Raw genomic sequence first — 19,936 nt, forward strand, 5'->3', positions numbered from 1 at the left:
TATTAGAAAAAGCAGTACTTTTCAATGCGTGAGATATAAGAGGTGTGGTGTGTGAGAAGAGGGTCAAATACGTGTTTCACGGCCAATGGGTGAGAGTTGGTAGCTCTCAAAAACAGTGGCAATATTAAGTTTGTGTGAAATTGTAAACATGGGGCAAGCGCTTGAGCACTTGCTGGCTACGTACTACAGGGGGCGTGGCCACGTTACGAGCTGCGCTTCCGTGTTTACACACCAACGAAAAAGGAGGGGACTAGCAGCGCAAAGTATGCTCGCGGAGCAAGCATAGAGCGGTGGTGAGGAAAGTGACGGTGTCACAGCATAGGCTCACTATATGGTAAAGAAGAGGTAACTTATTCTAGGTTTCAAAATTGCGTTTTACAGCGGAATGTTCACTCGAAGGGGCCATGGAGACGTCAAGAAATCTACACAGAAAGTTCTGGACCCAAAGAAGGATGTATTGACCCGACTGAAGCACCTCCGGTCACTGTTAGGTGAGTGACATGTCATCGAGCTTTGATGCAGCACCAGTGACTCGCTCGATTATTGATGGTGCCTGCCTCCTAGTAAGCYAGCTAGCTAACCTTTGTGTCCAATGTTTTTTTTACCACGTCGAATATATGGGGCATCATGCTAACCTATATGATAAACGTGGAGCTGGCTAACGTTAGCTAGCTAAGCCAAGCCATCCTTTGTGGTTAGCGCGTCTGTCTAACGTTCGTTTGCAAGCCACCAGTAGTGTCATTGTAGAACGGTTAGCCAGAGCTAGCTGATTAGCATGCCAGTCAGCAGCAGGCAGGTTACAAAAACCTAGCTTTGTGCTAACAAGGTGCTTCGCTTCACGTCCTAGGTACTAACTAGATGGACAGTTTTGTTTGCAAGTTGGCTGCTTGCTTACTAGCTATCAACCTCTAGTCCCTCAAAGAGTTGTTAACTAACATAGTAGCTGGCACTGTCTAGCTTGCTAAACTCAATGAAATGTATATTGCTAGGCTAGCTAGCATTAACAAAAGAGCCATTCAGTAACGTTAGCCAACATTTGGAGATGACATCTGAACAGAATGCACATGACACTTTGTTGAAACATGTAACTAGGTAGCTAGTTTGCTAGTCCCACAAATTAAATTAGCCTTTGGGTGTACTTTCAATTTCTTACCTAGCCAGTTAGCTACATATTCAGATAGTATTGCATAATTCATAGGTGGTTGTCACATGACATGGCTACCTATTCTTATTGAATGCCATTTATTTTGTCCTGATGCAGGCAGTAGGAAATTATCGGAATAGCCAGCCTAACAATTAGGTACGTTTTTTTTCTATTAGCTGCAAATAAAGTATCTTATCATTTGTCTGTTTGAGACATTAGTCTATAATATCAAAAACAAAGTGAAAATATAGGTATTGAATAGAAGAAGCCTATTCAATAGGCAGGCATACCTATCTTTCCCCGGGTATGGTTATCAGAGAAAGGATGTGGGGGTGTGTGACAGTTGACTGTAGTTCTGCTAGTTTGTTCTCCTTGGGGAAATGAACCACTGTTTCAGTTTATTTTTGTGGAATTTATCTTACCAGGCTTTGTGTTTAAATTTAAGTCTATCTCACTATCAGTTCCTACCTAGAGTTTCAATGGTCAATATTGTTTCTCTCACTCATCTTATGCAAAAATTCAGAAGACTGCAAGGACAAGAAAATACATTTGTACAAATTGCAGATATGTTTGGAATGACAGATTGTGGATCTAACTCTTTTTAATTGGATATACAGTCAGGTCCATCATTTTTGGCACCCGTAATAAAGATGAACAAAAAATACTGTAATTATACTGAGCTATATTGTATGCAACAAAACAAAGGGACATTTATTTTATACTACAATTGCTTAGAGAAATATTTTGTTTAACAAGTAATACAAAAAAATCTCAAGATACTGGTCAAAATGATTGGCACCCCTTTTTATCCAATGTTTTATGAGATTGGAGAACATTTTAGACCATCTCCATACAGAATCTTTCCAGTTCCTTGATATCCTTTGTCTGCTCTTATGGATTGCCCTCTTCAATTCACGCCACACGTTTTCAATGTGGTTCAAGTCTGGAGACTAACATCAAAGATCCACCACCATATTTTACTGTAGGTATGATATACTTTTCTGCATATGTTTCTGTTTTTCAATGCCAAACCTACCACTGGTGTCCGTGGCCAAAGTACTCTGTCTGACCATAGTACCGGCATGAAAATAGAGCTCTTTGGCCACGCACACCAGTAGTAGCCCCAACGTGTTCTCCAACCTCATAAAASATCTTTATAAAAAGGCTCAGTGTTGTTATCCTCACAAGGGGAGAGTGCTAGAGTATTGAACACAGGGGCCAAAATTATTGGCRCCCCTATCTTTTAGATTTTTTTTCATCACTTAAAATAATATAATAGCAATTTATTTGGAGCATACAATATCTTTATCAAAGGTGCCAATAATTGTGGACCTGACTGTAAATTGAGGACATATAGACGCCTCATTATATTACACTCTTTCACATTGAATGCTGTTAAAAAAAGTATCTTCTCCATTTATTTGCAGATGGGACTCTTCTAAAGAAAGTCCTGTTTGTTAACCTAGGRTCTACCTTTGAACAGGAAGCGTCATTCTGTGTTGTAGGCCTAGGTTATATGCATACTGTAAGGTCATTTAGCCTAATTTCCCTCTGCATCAGTATCATTCCATGCCAAACAACCAGAAATATTGCCAGACTCTCACTCTTCGTGTAGTGTCTTTTATAAAGCTCATTGTGGAGCGGTGTGCTAGTTGGACCATTTCAATTGACTCCCCTTGCCTGAGTCCATCTTTTAACAGGCTCGCTGACCTGTAGAACACCTGTATCTGGGACTGGCCCCCTGTCAGGCACTACCTATCAACCACTTTACACTGTGTCTGTGTACAAATCTCCATCTCAAAAAAGTGCTGAACTAGCGCAAAGGTGGTTAATATGTCAAAAGTCTAGCCTATCAGGGTACTTTCCTGCTGACGCTGCACATTCAATGTCAAGACTTGTACGGTCAAGATAGAGGTCAACAGTGGTCCAAGGGAGTCTGTTACTTCCCTACGGTTTTTCTTGTCCTCATGTGTGGGCAAAGATAAGGCAGGTCTGTTTGTGCAGCAGCTGATAGCTGGGCCTCCATATTGATGTCCGTTGGCCACCCTCCTCCCTCCTGCAGTCAGTGTTTTCAACAAAGAAGGATTTCCTCCTGGTCTGGTGCTGGCTGGTTCCTGTGTGGACAGGAAGTGGGGATGAGTGATGGGGTGCTGGACACAGCAGGGAGTCTAGGGGGAACGTTGACCTCTTTTAAATAAAAATGATTGTGCTGTTATGTCATGGTGAAAGCTTACAAAGCTATATGTTTTTTATTGTCGTGTTCAAAAGGCATATTTTGACGAGAACTTGGACAGATTTTACACACACTGACCAAAGAACACAGACAAATGCCACTCCCTCCATTCTTACAGTAATATAAAATATGCCACTKCTGATGTTTTTGATATCAAGATTGGAATTATATTAAAGGTCCWTCTAAATGTCAGGGACATCCTGAAACCAGTGAGAATCTGGACTCTGTCCCTGGTGCCCCTATCCATGTTGATTCAGCTTGACCAGTGTTTTCCACAAGCACATGGAGTAGCCAGCCAAATAGAAAAAGGAGCCTGCTGGGGGTTCAGAGCTTGTTTGGTAAAAACTTCTTGATTTTGGGGTGGCCTCTGGTGCCTCTGGTACTTTCTACTACTTTTATTCCATCTGAAATACACAGTGAAATGATTGAATACTTCATTGAGTTTACCTCCCAGAGTTGATTTTTTTGTTGTGGTATTGTGTACAATTTGAATTACAGGAAATTTATGAATTCAGTGTATGCCTATTTTTTTGGGGGGGGATATCGTCTAGGACTATTTTCTAAGTAAGAGTCCTATCAACCTTTTTTAACATTTAACCTTGTCTTTTCTTGAGATTTTAAAGTATTTTACTGCAATATATGACTTTTCCTGCAAGATATGAAAACAGAAGAATTAAGTAAAATAGCCCAAATTAGCCCAAATTATCTTGAAATTGTGTGATGGCCACTTTTTCAAATGGAAAAATGGGTCTTGAAAATAAACAGAACAGATGCTCAGTTAAGTTCTGGGTCCATACGTGTTAATAACCTCTTGAAGCTAGAGGGCAGTATTTTTATGTTTGGAAAAATAACGTTCCCAATGTAAGCTGCCTATTTCTCAGGCCCAGATGCTAGAATATGCATATAATTGACAGATTAGGATAGAAAACACTCTAAAGTTTCCAAAACTGTCAACATATTGTTTGTGAGTATAACAGAACTGATTTTTGCAGCCGAAAACCTGAAGAAATCCAACCCGGAAGTGCCTCTTATTTTGAAAAATCCCTGTTCCATTGCCTGCCTTTCCTCCATTGAAGGGATATCAACCAGATTCCTTTTCCTATGTCTTCCACAGGGTCTGAACAGTCTTTAGACATAGTTTCAAGCTTTTATTCTGAAAAATGAGCGAGATTTATCAAATCGCGTCAGTGGATAGCCAGATGTCCTTCGATTAGTTCATGCGCGCGAAAGTGGTAGCTCAACATTTTCTTTCTCTCTTGTATTGAATAGTTTACCGTACGGTTGAAATGTTATCAATTATTTATGTTAAAAACAACCCGAGGATTGATTATAAAAAACGTTTGACATGTTTCTACGAACTTTACGGATATTATTTGGAATTTTCGTCTTCCCTTCATGACCTGCCTGAGCCTGTCGATTACTAAACATAACGCGCAAAAAAAATTGAGGTTTTTGGATATAAAAAATAATCTTTATTGAACAAAAGGAACATTTATTGTGTAACTGGGAGTCTCGTGAGTGCAAACATCCGAAGATCATCAAAGGTAAGCGATTCATTTTATTGCTGTTTTGACTTTCGTGACCAATCTACATTGCTGCTAGGTGTTTGTAATGTTTTGTCTAGTGATCGATAAACTCACACAAACGCTTGGATTGCTTTCGCTGTAAAGCATATTTTCAAAATCTGACACGACAGGTGGATTAACTTCTCTAGGGTAGGGGGCAGCATTTGGAATTTTGGATGAAATGCATACCCAAATTAAACTGCCTGCTTCTCGGGCCCAGAAGATATGATATGCATATAACTGGTCGATTGGATAGAAAACACTCTAAAGTTTCCAAAACTGTTCAAATGGTGTCTGTGAGTATAACAGAACTGATTTGGCAGGTGAAAACCTGAGAGAAATCCATTCAGGAAGTAGTTATTGTCCGGTTGAAATATTATCGATTATTTTGGCTAAATATAAACATCATTTGACATGACATGTTTCTATGAACTTTACGGATACAATTTGGATTTTTTTGTCTTCCTGTTTTGACTGTGGATTACTGAAGAAAACGCGCAAACAAAACTATGGTTTTTGGATATAAAGAGACTTTATCGAACAAAAGGAACATTTATTGAGTAAATTAATGTCTGCTGAGTGCAACCATATGAAGATCATCAAAGGTATGGAATAAATTTTATCTCTATTTCTGACTTGTGTAACTGTTCTAGTTGGCTGGTTACTGTTTGTAATGATTTGACTAGTGGGCTATGTTCTCAAATAATCGTAAGGTATGCTTTCGCCGTAAAGCATTTTTTAAATCTGACACCGTGGTTGGATTCACAAGAAGTTCATCTTTAAACCTATGTGAAATATGTTTTGTTTTCAGAATTTTTATAATGAGTATTTCTGTATTTGAATTTGGCGCCCAGCAGTTTCACTGGCTGTTGAAGAGGTGGGGCGCTAACGTCTCACGTACCCAAGAGAGGTTAACAACAAGCCAAGCTGTGTTTTGGTATATTGCACTTGTGATTTCATGAAATGTAAATATTTTTAGTAATTTTTTAATTTATTTGCCGCTCTGAAATTCAGCGGATGTTTATGAAAATGATCCCGCTAAAGGGATCTGTGCGCCAAGAGGTTTAAGAGGGAGAACAATATCAGTTAAATTAGTGAAAGAATTTGCAATTCTCTTTGTGAATTTGCAGTATGTAATTTATTCGAGAGAATAAAAAATCTTGTTTAACAACTGACCCGCAGATTTCTTCTTTAAGAGTCTGTTGACTTCCACAGGCTTCAAGATTCTTCTTAAGAGGCATTTTCTCAGCTATCTGCAATACAGGTATGATTGAAGAATGACGCAGGTGTTAAACATGGGTTTTGCTACACAGAAAGTTGCAGTTAATTACTCCATTGTCAACACTTTGATTAAATCAGTAGATCTATATCAACATCTTTGAAAATACCATACAAATATCGTAGCTTTTAAAACATTTCAATCTGTTTTCTTTTATCATATTTTGGACCAGAGTAAGGCATTCTCGCCACAAGCCTACCTATTGTTCCTGCAGTGAGGAGGATTCACAATCTTCATTGAATGTTTTTAGAATTTCTGCAGATAATTTCCAAAAAGCCTACCAGTATGTAAATTAGGGAGCCAAAACATCAGCTCTCTTACCAATGCGATTCGGTAGGCTGCTGATGAGTCACTCACTCAAACGTCACTGTCTGGCTAGTCCTGATGGACTTTAAAATACAAACAAAATATATTGAAAATACAAACGAGATCTTTAGTTCACTTGTCCCGTTTCGATACCATTGACATGTAACTACTGTCATGACTCTCCTGTGAGGATAGGAATGATCAAGTTAGTGAGTCCGCTCTACAGCGCCCTCTTTCTCCCGCGGAGGGGGAGAGGGGTGAAGTCGGCCATTTTATGACGGTCGTAAATACCTTGTAGAAACTCTGCCTTTGGGCTTTGCAGGAGGAGGGGAAAAATCTCTTTGTTACAAGGCGATTCCTCTCGCCAAAACAGTAACATCAAATGGTTGAATAATGAAACAATATTTCTGTAATCCAAACCGTTGGAATGGTCCGTGGGTACTGAAAGAACAATTATGTCAGAACAGTTGTTGTTTTGGGATCTCATTAAGGACGGTATGAGAACAACTCTATCTCTGAATGTGTATATTTCCCAGTTATCAGATTTACAAATGTTGTGGAACTTATACAATTAAATATGAAACAATTTGTGAGAAGATGAAATGTGATGTTAGCCTTGTAAATGAGAATTGTTTTTCATATTAACATTTTAACCAGTCAGTGGCCACACCCATGGGAGCACAGACATTATGTCGGCGTAATTCATAATACCGATTATTTAAAATTTTAGCTGCCTTTTATGCATTCTAGTAGTTAAATATTTAACACACAAACATGGACGCAGCGGTCTAAGGCACTGCATCTCAGTGCAAGAGGCATCACTACAGTCCCTGGTTTGAATCCAGGCTCTATCACACCCGGCCATGATTGGGAGTCCCATAGGGCGGCGCACAATTGGCCCAGCGTTGTCCGGGTTTGGCTGGGGTAGGCCATTATTGTAAATAAAATGTTGTTCTTAACTCACTTGCGTAGTTAAATACAGGTGACACACACACACCACACTGACCAAAATATATTTTGTAAGCATTTATGTATGTCCCCATTACCAGTAAAACATAATCAAAACCTATTAACCCCAAGAAGTTAACGACCGTTCCACAGCTGCATGTTCATCAACTTCTTATGGCTGCAATCCCGGTAACGGGATGATATGACAACAGCCAGTGAAAGTGCAGGGCGCCAAATTCAAAACAACAGAAATCTCATAATTAAAATTCCTCAGACATACATGTTTCTTATACAGTACCATTTTAAAAGTAATCTTGTTGTTAATCCCACCAAAGTGTCAGATTTCAAATATGCTTTTCAGCAAAAGCACTACAAATGATTGTTAGGTCACACCAAACCACAATAAGCACAGCCATTTTTCCAGCGAAAGATAGCAGTCACAAAAAGCAGAAATATAGCTAAAATTAATCACTAACCTTTGATGATCTTCATCAGATGACATTCATAGGACTTCATGTTACACAATAAATGCATGTTTTGTTTAATAAAGTTCATATTTATATAAAAAAAATCAGTTTACATTGGCGCGTTACATTCACTAGTTCCAAAAACATCCAGTGATGGTGCATAGCCACATCGTTTCAACAGAAATACTCATCATAAATGTAGATGATAATACAAGTTATACACATGGAATTATAGATATACCTCTCCTTAATGCAACCGCTGTGTCAGATTTCAAAAAAACTTTACGGAAAAAGCAAACCATGCTATAATCTGAGACGGAGCTCAGAACAAGAGTCAAATTAGCCGCCATGTTGGAGTCAACAGAAACCAGAAAATACATGATAAATATTCCCTTACCTTTGATCTTCATCAGAATGCACTCCCAGGAATCCCAGGTCCACAAAATGCTTGATTTGTTTGATAATGTCTGTTATTTATTTCCAATAGCTACTTTGGTTAGCGCGTTTGGTAAACAATTCCAAAGTCACAAAGCGCATTCACTAAAACGTGGACAATTCAAAAAGTTCCGTAACAGTCAGTAGAAACATGTCAAACGATGTATTGAATCAATCTTTAGAATGTTGTTCAAATCTTGAATAACGTTCCAACCGGAGAATTACATTGACTTCAGATGAGCGATGGAACGGAGCTGCCTCTAATGTGAAGGCGCATAGTGAAAGAATGTTCACCTCATGGCAGTGGTGACTCATTCCTGTCTCCTTCGGCCCCCCTTCACAGTAGAGTGATCAGACAAAGTTCTACAGACTGTTGCCATCTAGTGGAAGCCGTAGGAAGTGAATACTCATTCATATCTCGCTGTGATTTCAATGGGATCTTGGTTTTTGCCTGCCATATGAGTTCTGTTATACTCACAGACATAATTCAAACAGTTTTAGAAACTTCAGAGTGTTTTCTATCCGATACTAATAATACTATGCATATATTAGTAACTGGGACTGAGGAGCAGCAGGCCKTTTACTTTGGGCACCTTTCATCCAAGCTACTCAATACTGCCCCTGCAGCCATAAGAAGTTCATTGTTTATGGTTCATTGAACAAGCATGGGAAACAGTGTTTAAACCTTTTACAATGAAGATCTGTGAAGTTGTTTAGATTTTTACGAATTATCTTTGAAAGACAGGGTCCTGAAAAAGGGACGCTTCTTTTTTTGCTGAGTTTAGGTTGCGGTCGAACAAATGAGGTCGAACAAATTATGCTTTATTACCAACGCATTATTGTAAACACATTGTTCGTGGCCTGTGTTTGCTGACTTTTTTGTACAGCTTTGACAGTGCTACTGTATCTTTTTTGACACTCAAAAAYCCAAACGGCGTTCCATAGTATGTATGTCGTGAAGCTAATAGCAGTGMCGCTATTACTGTGTAATTCCGGTAGGGCAACATCTTAAAAATAGTGCACTTGGTCGTGTGTACCGGTGCTCGACTAGTCAGCAAAAGCCAACATTACCCACAACGGGTAACGGTTGTTTGTCAAGGACAAKGAATTCCATTATCTTGGCTTTAATGGATATCGCCWTTGAGTTGTCTCGCKGAAATTTTGTTACTCTTTCAAATGACTGCTCAACTTGTTGACTGCTCGATCCACACAGCAGACATTGTGGGCTAGTTTAGTATAATGCTGTGTTGCACGTATAGCCCAAAATTTTACGTGGCGTCATGAAATTCAAAAATACTCAATTCATATATTTAACATATTTGAAAATTATATGTGATATACATTAAAATAAAGCTTAACTTCTTCTTAATCCAGCCGCTGTGTCAGATTTCAAAAAGGCTTTACGGCAAAAGCAAATAATGCGATTACCTGAGGACAGCGCCCCGCATACAAAAACATGAAAAATCATATTTCAACCAGTCAGGTGCGACACAAAAGTCAGAAATAGCGATATAAAAAATGCCTTAACTTTGATGATCTTCTTCTGTTGGCACTCCAAAAGGTCCCAGTTACATCACAAATGGTCCTTTTGTTCGATAATGTCCTTCTTTTATAGTCATAAAAACTCTGTTTAGCTGGCGCGCTTCAGTCAATCCACTCAGTTTCCCTCCATCAAAATGCATACAAATTGAATCCCAAACGTTACTAATAAACTTTTCCAAACAAGTCAAACAACGTTTATAATCAAACCTTAGGTATCCTAATACACAAATAAGCGATAAAATTTAAGACGGAGAGTAGTATGTTCATTACTGGAGATAAATAAGAAAGAACGCGCTTTCCTCCACGCGCTTGGAAACACTACAGCCAAAATGGGAGCCACCTAGGAAAACTACAATTTCTGGGTAATTTTTCCAAATACCAGCCTGAAACTCTTTCTAAAGACTGACATCTAGTGAAAGCCCTAAGAACTGCAATTTGGGAGGACTTGGCCTTATTATTAAAATACTAGCCATTGAAAATAGTGGGAAGCTGATTTTTTTAGGGGGGGGGGTTTGTCCCCGGGGTTTCGCCTGCCATATCAGTTCTGTTATACTCAGACATTATTTTAACAGTTTTAGAAACTTTAGAGTGTTTTCTATCCAAATCTATCAATAATATGCATATCCTAGCTTCTGGGCCTGAGTAACAGGCAGTTTACTTTGGGCACACTTTTCATCCAGATGTGAAAATACTGCCCCCTACCCCAGAGAGGTTAAWCCTTGAAATCAGCCCTTGCCTGAACAGGATGCCAGTGTAGAGGCTAGCACTGGAGTAATATGATCAAATTTTTGGGTTCTAGTCAAGATTCTAGCAGCTGAGTTTAGCACTAACTGAAGCTTATTTAGTGCTTTATCCTGGTAGCTGGAAAGTAGAGCAAAGTTTCAGATTTTTGCAATGTTACGTAGATGGAAAAAGGCTGTCCTTGAAACAGTCTTGATATGTTCGTCAAAAGAGAGATCAGGGTCCAGAGTAACGCCGAGGACCTTCAGTTTTATTTGAGACGACTGTACAACCATCAAGATTAATTGTCAGATTCAACAGAAGATCTCTTTGTTTCTTGGGACCTAGAACAAGCATCTCTGTTTTGTCCGAGTTTAAAATAAGAATTTGCAGCCATCCACTTCCTTATGTCTGAAACACAGGCTTCCAGCGAGGGCAATTTTGGGGCTTTACCATGTTTCATCGAAATGTACAGCTGTGTGTCATCTGTATAGCGGTGAAMGTTAACATTATGTTTCAGAATGACATCACCAAGAGGTAATATATATAGTGAAAACAATAGAGGTCCTAAAACGGAACCTYGAGGAACACAGACATTTACAGTTGATTTGTCAGAGGACAAACCATCCACAGAGACAAACTGATATYTTTTCGACAGATAAGATCTAAWCCAGGCCAGAACTTGTCCGTGTAGACCAATTTGGGTTTCCAATCTGATCGATGGTATCAAAAGCAGCACTAAGGTCTAGGAGCACGAGGACAGATGCAGAGTCTYGGTCTGACGCCATTAAAAGGTCATTTACCACCTTCACAAGTGCAGTCTCATTGCTATGATGGGGTCTAAAACCAGAATGAAGCTTTTCGTATACATTGTTTGTCTTCAGGAAGGCAGTGAGATGCTTCGCATCAGCTTTTTCTATTTTTTTTGAGAGGAATGGGAGATTCGCTATAGGCCGATTAGTTTTTTATATTTTGTTGGTCAAGGTTTGGCTTTTTCAAGAGAGGCTTTATTACTGCCACTTTTAGTGAGTTTGGTACACATCCGGTGGATAGAGAGCTGTTTATTATGTTCAACATAGGAGGGCCAAGCACAGGAAGCAGCTCTTTCAGCAGTTTAGTTGGAATAGGGTCTAGTATGCAGCTTGAAGGTTTAGAGGCCGTGATTATTTTCATCATTGTGTCGAGATATAGTACTAAAACACTTGAGTGTCTCCCATGATCCTAGGTCCTGGCAGAGTTGTGCAGACTCAGGACAACTGGGCGTTTGGAGGAATACGCAGATTTATCGTACATCCCTAGTGAATATGTACATTGCAATTATTTTTGAATGAGCGGCCRTTCATGTGCAAATTATTCGCATTTCCGTGAGCATAGTAATCAGCTGTCTGTACAATCGTGGAATTCCTTTGTCTCTCCCTTTCCCTCTCTTTTGAATCCGTAATTTTGTGTAACAAGCCGTCATACTGGTTTAGTCTACTAGGGACTTTTCATTGCATTGTGTAGTAATCGATGTGAAAACTATCCTGTTTGTTTGTTTGTTTGTTATTCTGTGTGGTTAGTTAGTTARTWWATWWATWWAYTAAGCCAATTTCATCATTTATGCTAGGGTTCGTGCAGATATCCAAGAGTTCTGCGACATTCAGAATGAGTCTGATATGAGGTAATAAGATTKAATTAATTGACTGACTGACGAAAGAGATGTCTTTAGAGTTTAGTCGGGAGATAGTAACTCGTTAAATAACTTTTCCCGTGGTTCCCCAGATTACTACTTAATTAATTAATTGTGATATGATTAATTTAATCGTGTAATAATTGAACATGGTATGTCATTATTTTATAAAATAACAAACAAACATAATTAAGATAGTCAAGACTTGACACTACGTTGTATTTCGTAATGGCAAGAATATATGAGATCGACTTTATTCAGTCAAGCTTGCTGTTCGCAAATCAATGTACAGGAAGTCGATGCGCCAACACTTTGGGGCATCATATGAAACACGCAAAAGAAAATAACTGAATGTGCCAGAAAACCATAGGCTAAGTTGATTTCGACTCATCGTTACCTCTAGCGGGAGAGGACGCTGCAGCCTTTTTTCTGATTTGCTAATTGAAAAGTAGCCTAGTTAATTTAAGTTGAAAAAGTACACGGCTGAAAATTGCTGTGTAACCTGCTGTATAGGCAACATTCAGCGCTAGTGGAAAACACTGCTTGACTCAAGTTTGATTTAGGCCCAATATCACAGTATGACATGACAGCATCAGTAGGCTATACCAAGGTCTATGGTCAGGAAATAGTCACGGCCCTAAGACTGCTGTAGCCTACTTGAAGGGGAATTCTGAAGAGAGTCTATTTTCAGTGGGTTTTTTTGTTGGTTTTGTGCCCAGTGAGGATATCTGTAATGTTGAGTGTGTGAGCTGCTGCATGTTAATTTGCTGTTCATGCCTGACTRGATCTGCCTGAGGTTGTTAATTACAGGAGCCTGCTAGACCACCTGATCACACATGGTTCTGTGACTGGAGCTATGCATGGCTATTCCTTAACTTGGATCTCTCACACACACACACACACTCACACTCACACTCACACAAGTGTGAGCAAGAGGGAGGGGAAGACAGGATGTTGGCCAGTGTCACTTCTTCCTCTTTCCTCTCCATGCTTTTGTGGTGAGTGATGGTGGGGTCAGGGTCAACTAGGATGGCTGCTGTTAGGAGGTAAAGCTCTGGGGAAACAATCACTGCCACATCGGAAAAAAAGTCAGCAAGGTCCTTTTCTCTGCTGAGACCTTGACATGTGATTTTCAACTTTTCAAAACACACTGGGATAGATACAATCTCGTTTTCTTTCATCCCTGTCCACGGTGTAGCCTACTTTCAATCACTTGCCCATGTTCATTATACCATAGCGTAACGCTGAGATGCTGCTCATGCGTCACAGTTTAAATGCACTTGCCCATGTTCATTATACCATAGCGTAACGCTGAGATGCTGCTCATGCGTCACAGTTTAAATGCACGTCTTAGCAAGATGCTGCTTTTCATACTGCTTCCGCTGGCTTTCTGTCCGACTCCCGCCCGCTACCGCAGCTTTTCAAACTGCTCCCGCTGGCTTTCTGTCCGACTCCCACCCGCTACCGCAGCTTTTCAAACTGCTCCCGCTGGCTTTCTGTCCGACTCCCACCCGCTACAGCAGATATTCATACTGCTCCCGCTGGCTTTCTGTCCGACTCCCGCCTGCTGCCGTAAGAACTGGTCCCGAACCCAACCGCGGTACCACAATGTTATTTTATGCACACACTACCGGTCAAAAGTTTTAGAACACCTATTCATTCAAGGGTTTTTCTTTATTTTTTACAATTTTCTGCATTGTAGAATAATAGTGAAGACATCAAAACTACGAAATAGACATTGGAATCATGTAGTGACCAAAGTGTTAAACAAATCAAAATATACTTGAGATTCTTCAACTTCAGCTTTGCACACTCTTGGCATTGTCTCAACCAGCTTCATGAGGTAGTCACCTGGAATGCATTTCAATTAACAGGTGTGCCTTCTTAATTTGTGGAATTTCTTTCCTTTTTAATGCGTTTGAGCCAATCAGTTGTGTTGTGACGAGGTAGGAGGGTTTCCAGAAGATAACCCTATTTGSTAAAAGACCAAGTTCATATTATGGCAAGAACAGCTCAAATAAGAAAAGAGAAACAACATTCCATCATTACTTTAAGACATGGTCAGGCTATACAGAAAGTTTCAAGAACTTTGACAGTTTCTTCAAGTGCAGTTGCAAAAACCATCAAGCGCTATGATGAAACTRTCTCTCATGAGGACCGCCACAGGAATGGAAGACCCAGTGTTACCTCTGCTGCAGATGATAAGTTAATTAGAGTTGAGATGTGTCTGTTACTTGACACATCAACTGTTCATAGGAKACTGTGTGAATTAGGCCTGCATGGTCGAATTGCTGCAAAGAAACCACTACTAAAGGACACCAATAAGAAGAAGAGATTTGCTTGGGCCAAGTAACACGAGAAAGGACATTAAACCGGTGAAAATCTGTCCTTTGGTCTGATGTCCAAATTGGAGATTTTTGGTTCCTACCGCCGTGTCTTTGAGAGACGCATCGTAGGTGAACGGATTATTTCCGCATGTGTGATTCCCACCGTGAAGCATGGAGGAGGAGGTGTGTGGGTGCTTTGCTGAGGAGTCTGATTTATTTAGAATTCAAGGCACACTTAACCAGCATGGCTACTGCAGCGATACGCCATCCCATCTGGTTTGCGCTTAGTGGGACTATAATTTGTTTTTCAACAGGACAATGACGCAACACACCTCCAGGCTGTGTAAGGGCTATTTGACCAAGAAGGAGAGTGATGGAGTGTTGCATCAGATGACCTGGCCGCCACAATCACCCAACCTCAACCCAATTGAGATGGTTTGGGATGAGTTGGACCTTCAGAGTGAAGGAAAAGCAGCCAACAAGTGCTCAGTGTATGTGGGAAATCCTTCAAGACTACTGGAAAAGCATTCCAGGTGACTACCTCATGAAGCTGTTTGAAAGAATTCAAAGCTGTCAAGGCAAAGGGTGGCTACTTTGAAGAATCTCAAACAGAAAATATATTTTGATTTGTTTAACACTTTTTCTGGTTACTATATGATTCCATGTGTTATTTCCTATTTTTGATGTCTTCACTATTATTCTAYAATGTAGAAAAGAGTACAAATAAAGAAAAACCCTTGAATGAGTAGGTGTGTCCAAAACYTTTGACTGGTGTTTGTGCGTGTATGTGTGTGTAATTATTTTAATATTTTGGGGGTTGGGGGGGGTCGAGGTGAGTAGGAGGATTATTTAAGATACTGTTTGAAGAGGTAGAGTTTTAGATATTTTYGGGAAGATGGGCACGGATGCTGGTTCCACCATTGGGGTGCCAGGACAGAGAAGAACTTGGACTGGGCTGAGCGGGAGCTGCCCTCATTTTAAATGGGTAGGATTCAGATAATATTCAATAAATGTAGTACCCAACATCCAACCATGTTTTTTTCCTACCTGTTCAGAGAAATTAGTAATTGAAGTCGGTTGTATTATTTATCATAAAGTAGTGTGAATGTACCAGGTTTTAACCAGTAAATGCTGCTCCACGGCAGTCAATSAAATTGAAAATCAGCTTTATATTAGGGCTGGGCAGTATAGCATATTGTACTATATATCGGTATTGATGCAGGGACCGGTTGGSCTTTTATTTTACCTTCTATARCGGTATTTTAATGTTTGGTTTGTTAAATGTGATACGTAACTCTGGCGCGTTTTAATGTCCGTTTTTATAGTTTGCTACTTGAGTCGTCTTTTTCCCTCACCTCCTGCTGCATGCATTGCGGTATAGCAAGAATGTCTGCATGCCACCGCCCTGCCTATCCCTTGTCACTCAAGGAGGGAGCAGTTGCTCGACAAGGAGTCTCAAGCACTTTTTGCCGTTCACTCTGCAGTCTGATAGATGTTGTTGGTGAAATGCTGCTTTCCATAAGCGTTCTATAGTTACACTATTAGTTTTGTGTGTCTTACTGTCTGAAAACTACTGTTGCTATTTGTATTTTCTTAGCAAGTTGGGGCAAAAAATAAATCTCGTTAGCCGCTAATAGTAATTGCTAGTTGGCTGGCTAGTCAGAGGAACATGGTTATCTAATACAGAATGGTACCAGTGCTGGTGTAGGCCTAGATAAGCCTGTTTGTTCAATGGTATCTTCTAAATCAGAGAGGATAGGCAAGCATAATATGGTAGCTAGCTGCATGTGGTATGAAAACGTGTAATGTAAAACCTAATTAGGGTCATCTGGGAACACTGCCAACCCTTTTGTTCCTACCCTGTCAATTTCTCCCTGGCTATTCAGTCATCATTTCAAACAACGTGTCAAGGTGCTGCCCACTATATTGCACCAGTTTTAATTTCGTCAACAAATACTATGGCAAAAATACTCGTCCACAACCTATTTTTTCCTGAAGAAATGTATGATAACGAGACAATATGCCCTGGGGGAAAACGATTACAATTTTCTTTTCTTTTTAGTCTAGTGCCTGTTGTGTTAAGTGTTAAGCTCGGGCTATTCATTTAAGTTTTACTGTATGTTGTCAAGGCTATCTTAATGTGCACATGATGAAAGTTAGAGGTACCCTAAATATTCATAATTTAATAGAAAACAATGTGACTAAAATGACTGACTAAAACTAGAGACATTTTCCAGAGTTTTAATCGACTGATAATAACTAGAACTAACGAAGGATGAAATGACTAATGTGTGACTAAGACTCAAGTATTTTAAGACTAAATCTAAAGTAGCTGCCAAAATGAACACTGATTCCAACTATAGAATTTAATAATCATTCTATTTCCATGATTCCAACAGTTCACCAATTAACTAGGTCTAGTTTTGCCCATATCATGCAGCCCTGTGTGGCACAGTGTGGAAATGATAACAAAAGTGCAGTAAATGCAGAAAGTATTTTTGTTTGTTTTACACTGTTCAATACAACTTCAATCAGCATGGAGAAAGCCCAATTGAAATCACGTATAATGTACGTGTTGCCACCCTAATGTCATGAACTACTTATTTCAAGCATATTTCAAACTTTTATTATGAAAGATAAAATGTAGTCGTAATGTGAAAAATATCCCCCAGCCCTACTCTATATGTTTAGTGATTAGTGAGCATCAGCATTAAACCCAACCCAATACCGTTACCAACAGGGATTGCAGAATTCTGCGTTTTTCACACGCAGGAAAAAWAATAATAAAACACATAAATATCTTGCTGTGTTTTGTCATTTCTGATCGGCATCAGACAAATTTTGTGCTTCAGTTGCACTTCTCCACTCGGATGAGAATTCACGAACGGGCAGAGCGAGAAATAGTAATGGCGTCTTTTTGTAGGCACTAATTACACCATGGTTTGCTGGACAAAGCCTATGGAGAAAATGAATGGCGTTTTTTTGGGATTAACGCCAGAAATAAATCTAATTTATTTATATAGCCCTTCTTACATCAGCTGATATCTCAAAGTGCTGTACAGAAACCCAGCCTAAAACCCCAAACAGCAAGCAATGCAGGTGTAGAAGCAATGCAGGTGTAGAAGCAATGCAGGTGTAGAAGCAATGCAGGTGTAGAAGCAATGCAGGTGTAGAAGCAATGCAGGTGTAGCCTACTTTTCTCCGGTTAAATGCAAGATTAACCTCAAGCAAAGCGTTAGGAAATGTAGCTGGCTACGTTCTTTCTATGATAAATATTAGACATTTGATGGCCATGACTCGTCTTTACTTGTGCGGCCRCCAGCCAAATAGCGTYGCTCTTCTGTTGTCATCTGATGAAAATGAAGCTATTTTCTGCCGAATGTGTTTCACTAATGTATTTTCTGTGAAGAAAAACTATTGCTACACCCCCCGATCACTGTATTGATTCTCAATCTAAAACGCAACTGAAATGGTTTAAAATGCAGATTATTTTTTTTGATCTGTGTTTAAAAAAATGCATTTCTGAATTCTATTGTGACTCCTGTACCATTGCATAACACTATACAGTTGTGGGACTTTTACAACTTGAAGAACATTAGAGACCATAACATTGAGAGCGTTAGAACTAATGATATGCTTATACAGCAGGAATGGTCTAACAGTAACTAATTCAGACCTTTTTTTTAAAGATAATAAACCACACACAAGGGGGGCTGTTTCCTGGACACGGGTTAAGTGTAAAAGAAGGACGAACTGAATTGGTTTCATGGAGGACTGGTTGAAATGTGAGGATGACCACACAATTCATTTTCATCATGAGACAAATCTATTGGTTTTCTACTAGGGCCAGGACGATACCAGTATCGCAATATCTTTTTTTCCACCAGGGGGAAATAATGAAAACATGACACAGACCAAACTCTTTGGTCTTTTCAAAACCTGCTGTATGTAAAATGTTGTGTGCTATAGCTTGGGAAATAAATAAATGATTGTTTCCAACATTAAGGCTGTTTTCCTGAAGAAGTTCAATCTGATTCGTGTTTTGTTTCCTTTGCGACACTGGTATTGTACCGGCCCTATTTTCTACCAAAAGTTCTAAAGGAAATATTGTGATATATTTAATTAACACAAGAGACCAGCAAAACATGGATGAGTGTGGTGCTATAGCAGGAACAGCRTTATCTAGTGGTCAAAACCTGGTACTTTCACACTACTTTATGGTAAATAATGCAAGCGATTTCAATAACTAATTTCTCTGAATGGGGGGGGGGGGGGGGGGGGAAAGGCCTTGATATGCGGCAACCTCAAATCCATTGTGAATAGCTGGGCATAGATGTGAACTGTCCTATGCAGGTTTGGTGACACTAGACAGCCATTAGCAGGTCCGTGTCTGTCTAGTGTTGCCCATTTAGGCTGGCAGCTAATGTCATTATCACCCTGGCGCTGCTAGCTCCACACCTCTCTCCTATAGTACTGTAGGCCTCCCTAGGTCTGCAGGGCTCGTGGCTACACTGACTCTGGGGGTGAGAGAGAGCAGCCTGGCCTGATCTCACGTAGCTGTTTCCTCCTTGCCACTCCCATGGTTGTCCGTTATGACTGTGTACGTGTTACGCTTGTCAATACCAGGCAGTCATAGTGAACAAAGTGTTTTTTTGTTGGGTGAACTGTCTGTTCCTTTGAGATTCACACAGGGCACTATAGGCCTCACCTCAGCCAAGTGACGAGAATAACATTTACTATACGATGAGCTACAATAATATATTAGTCATCATTCTGTTCTGAATCTACAGTGCATTCGGGAAGTACTCAGACCCTTTCACTTTTTCCACATTTTGTAATGTTACAGCCTTTTCTTAAAATGATTAAATAAAACAAATTCCTCATCAATCTACACACAATACCCCATAATGACAAAAACAAAAACCGTTTTTTAGACTTTTTTCCAAATGTGTATATATATAAAAAAAAAAAAAAAACTTATTTACATAAGTATTCAGACCCTTTGCTATGAGATTCGAAATTGAGCTCAGGTACATCTTGTTTCCATTGATCATCCTTGATGTTTCTACAACTTGATTGGAGTCYACGTCTGGTGGAAACCTGACACCATCCCTACGGTGARGCATGGTGGTGGCAGCATCATGCTGTGGGGATGTGTTTCAGCGGCAGGGACTGGAAGTCTAGTCAGGGTCAAGGGAAAGATGAAAAGGAGCAAAGTACAGAGAGATCTTTGATGAAAACCTGCTCCAGAGCGCTCAGGACCTCAGACTGGGGCGAAGGTTCATCTTCCAACAGGACAAC

At 39.8% G+C, this 19,936-nt stretch overlaps 1 protein-coding gene across 3 annotated transcripts in view; it reads left to right on the plus strand.

Annotated features, from left to right (window-relative positions):
* Positions 1–218: 218 nt before the first annotated feature.
* The window catches only part of LOC111963169 (Ral GTPase activating protein catalytic subunit alpha 2), a 188,139-nt gene continuing 168,421 nt past the window's right edge, over positions 219–19,936 (plus strand). Inside the window, exon 1 of one of the 3 annotated variants that reach the window (XM_070443336.1) lies at positions 219–491. In XM_070443336.1, the coding sequence (XP_070299437.1) occupies positions 386–491 (106 nt within the window). In that variant the 5' untranslated portion in view covers positions 219–385. The remainder of the gene's footprint in view (positions 492–19,936) is intronic. The other 2 variants (XM_023986437.2, XM_070443335.1) reach the window with 2 other exon arrangements.

The sequence above is a fragment of the Salvelinus sp. IW2-2015 genome, linkage group LG4q.2, assembly GCF_002910315.2.
Source record: "Salvelinus sp. IW2-2015 linkage group LG4q.2, ASM291031v2, whole genome shotgun sequence".
NCBI classification, from domain to species: domain Eukaryota; kingdom Metazoa; phylum Chordata; class Actinopteri; order Salmoniformes; family Salmonidae; genus Salvelinus; species Salvelinus sp. IW2-2015.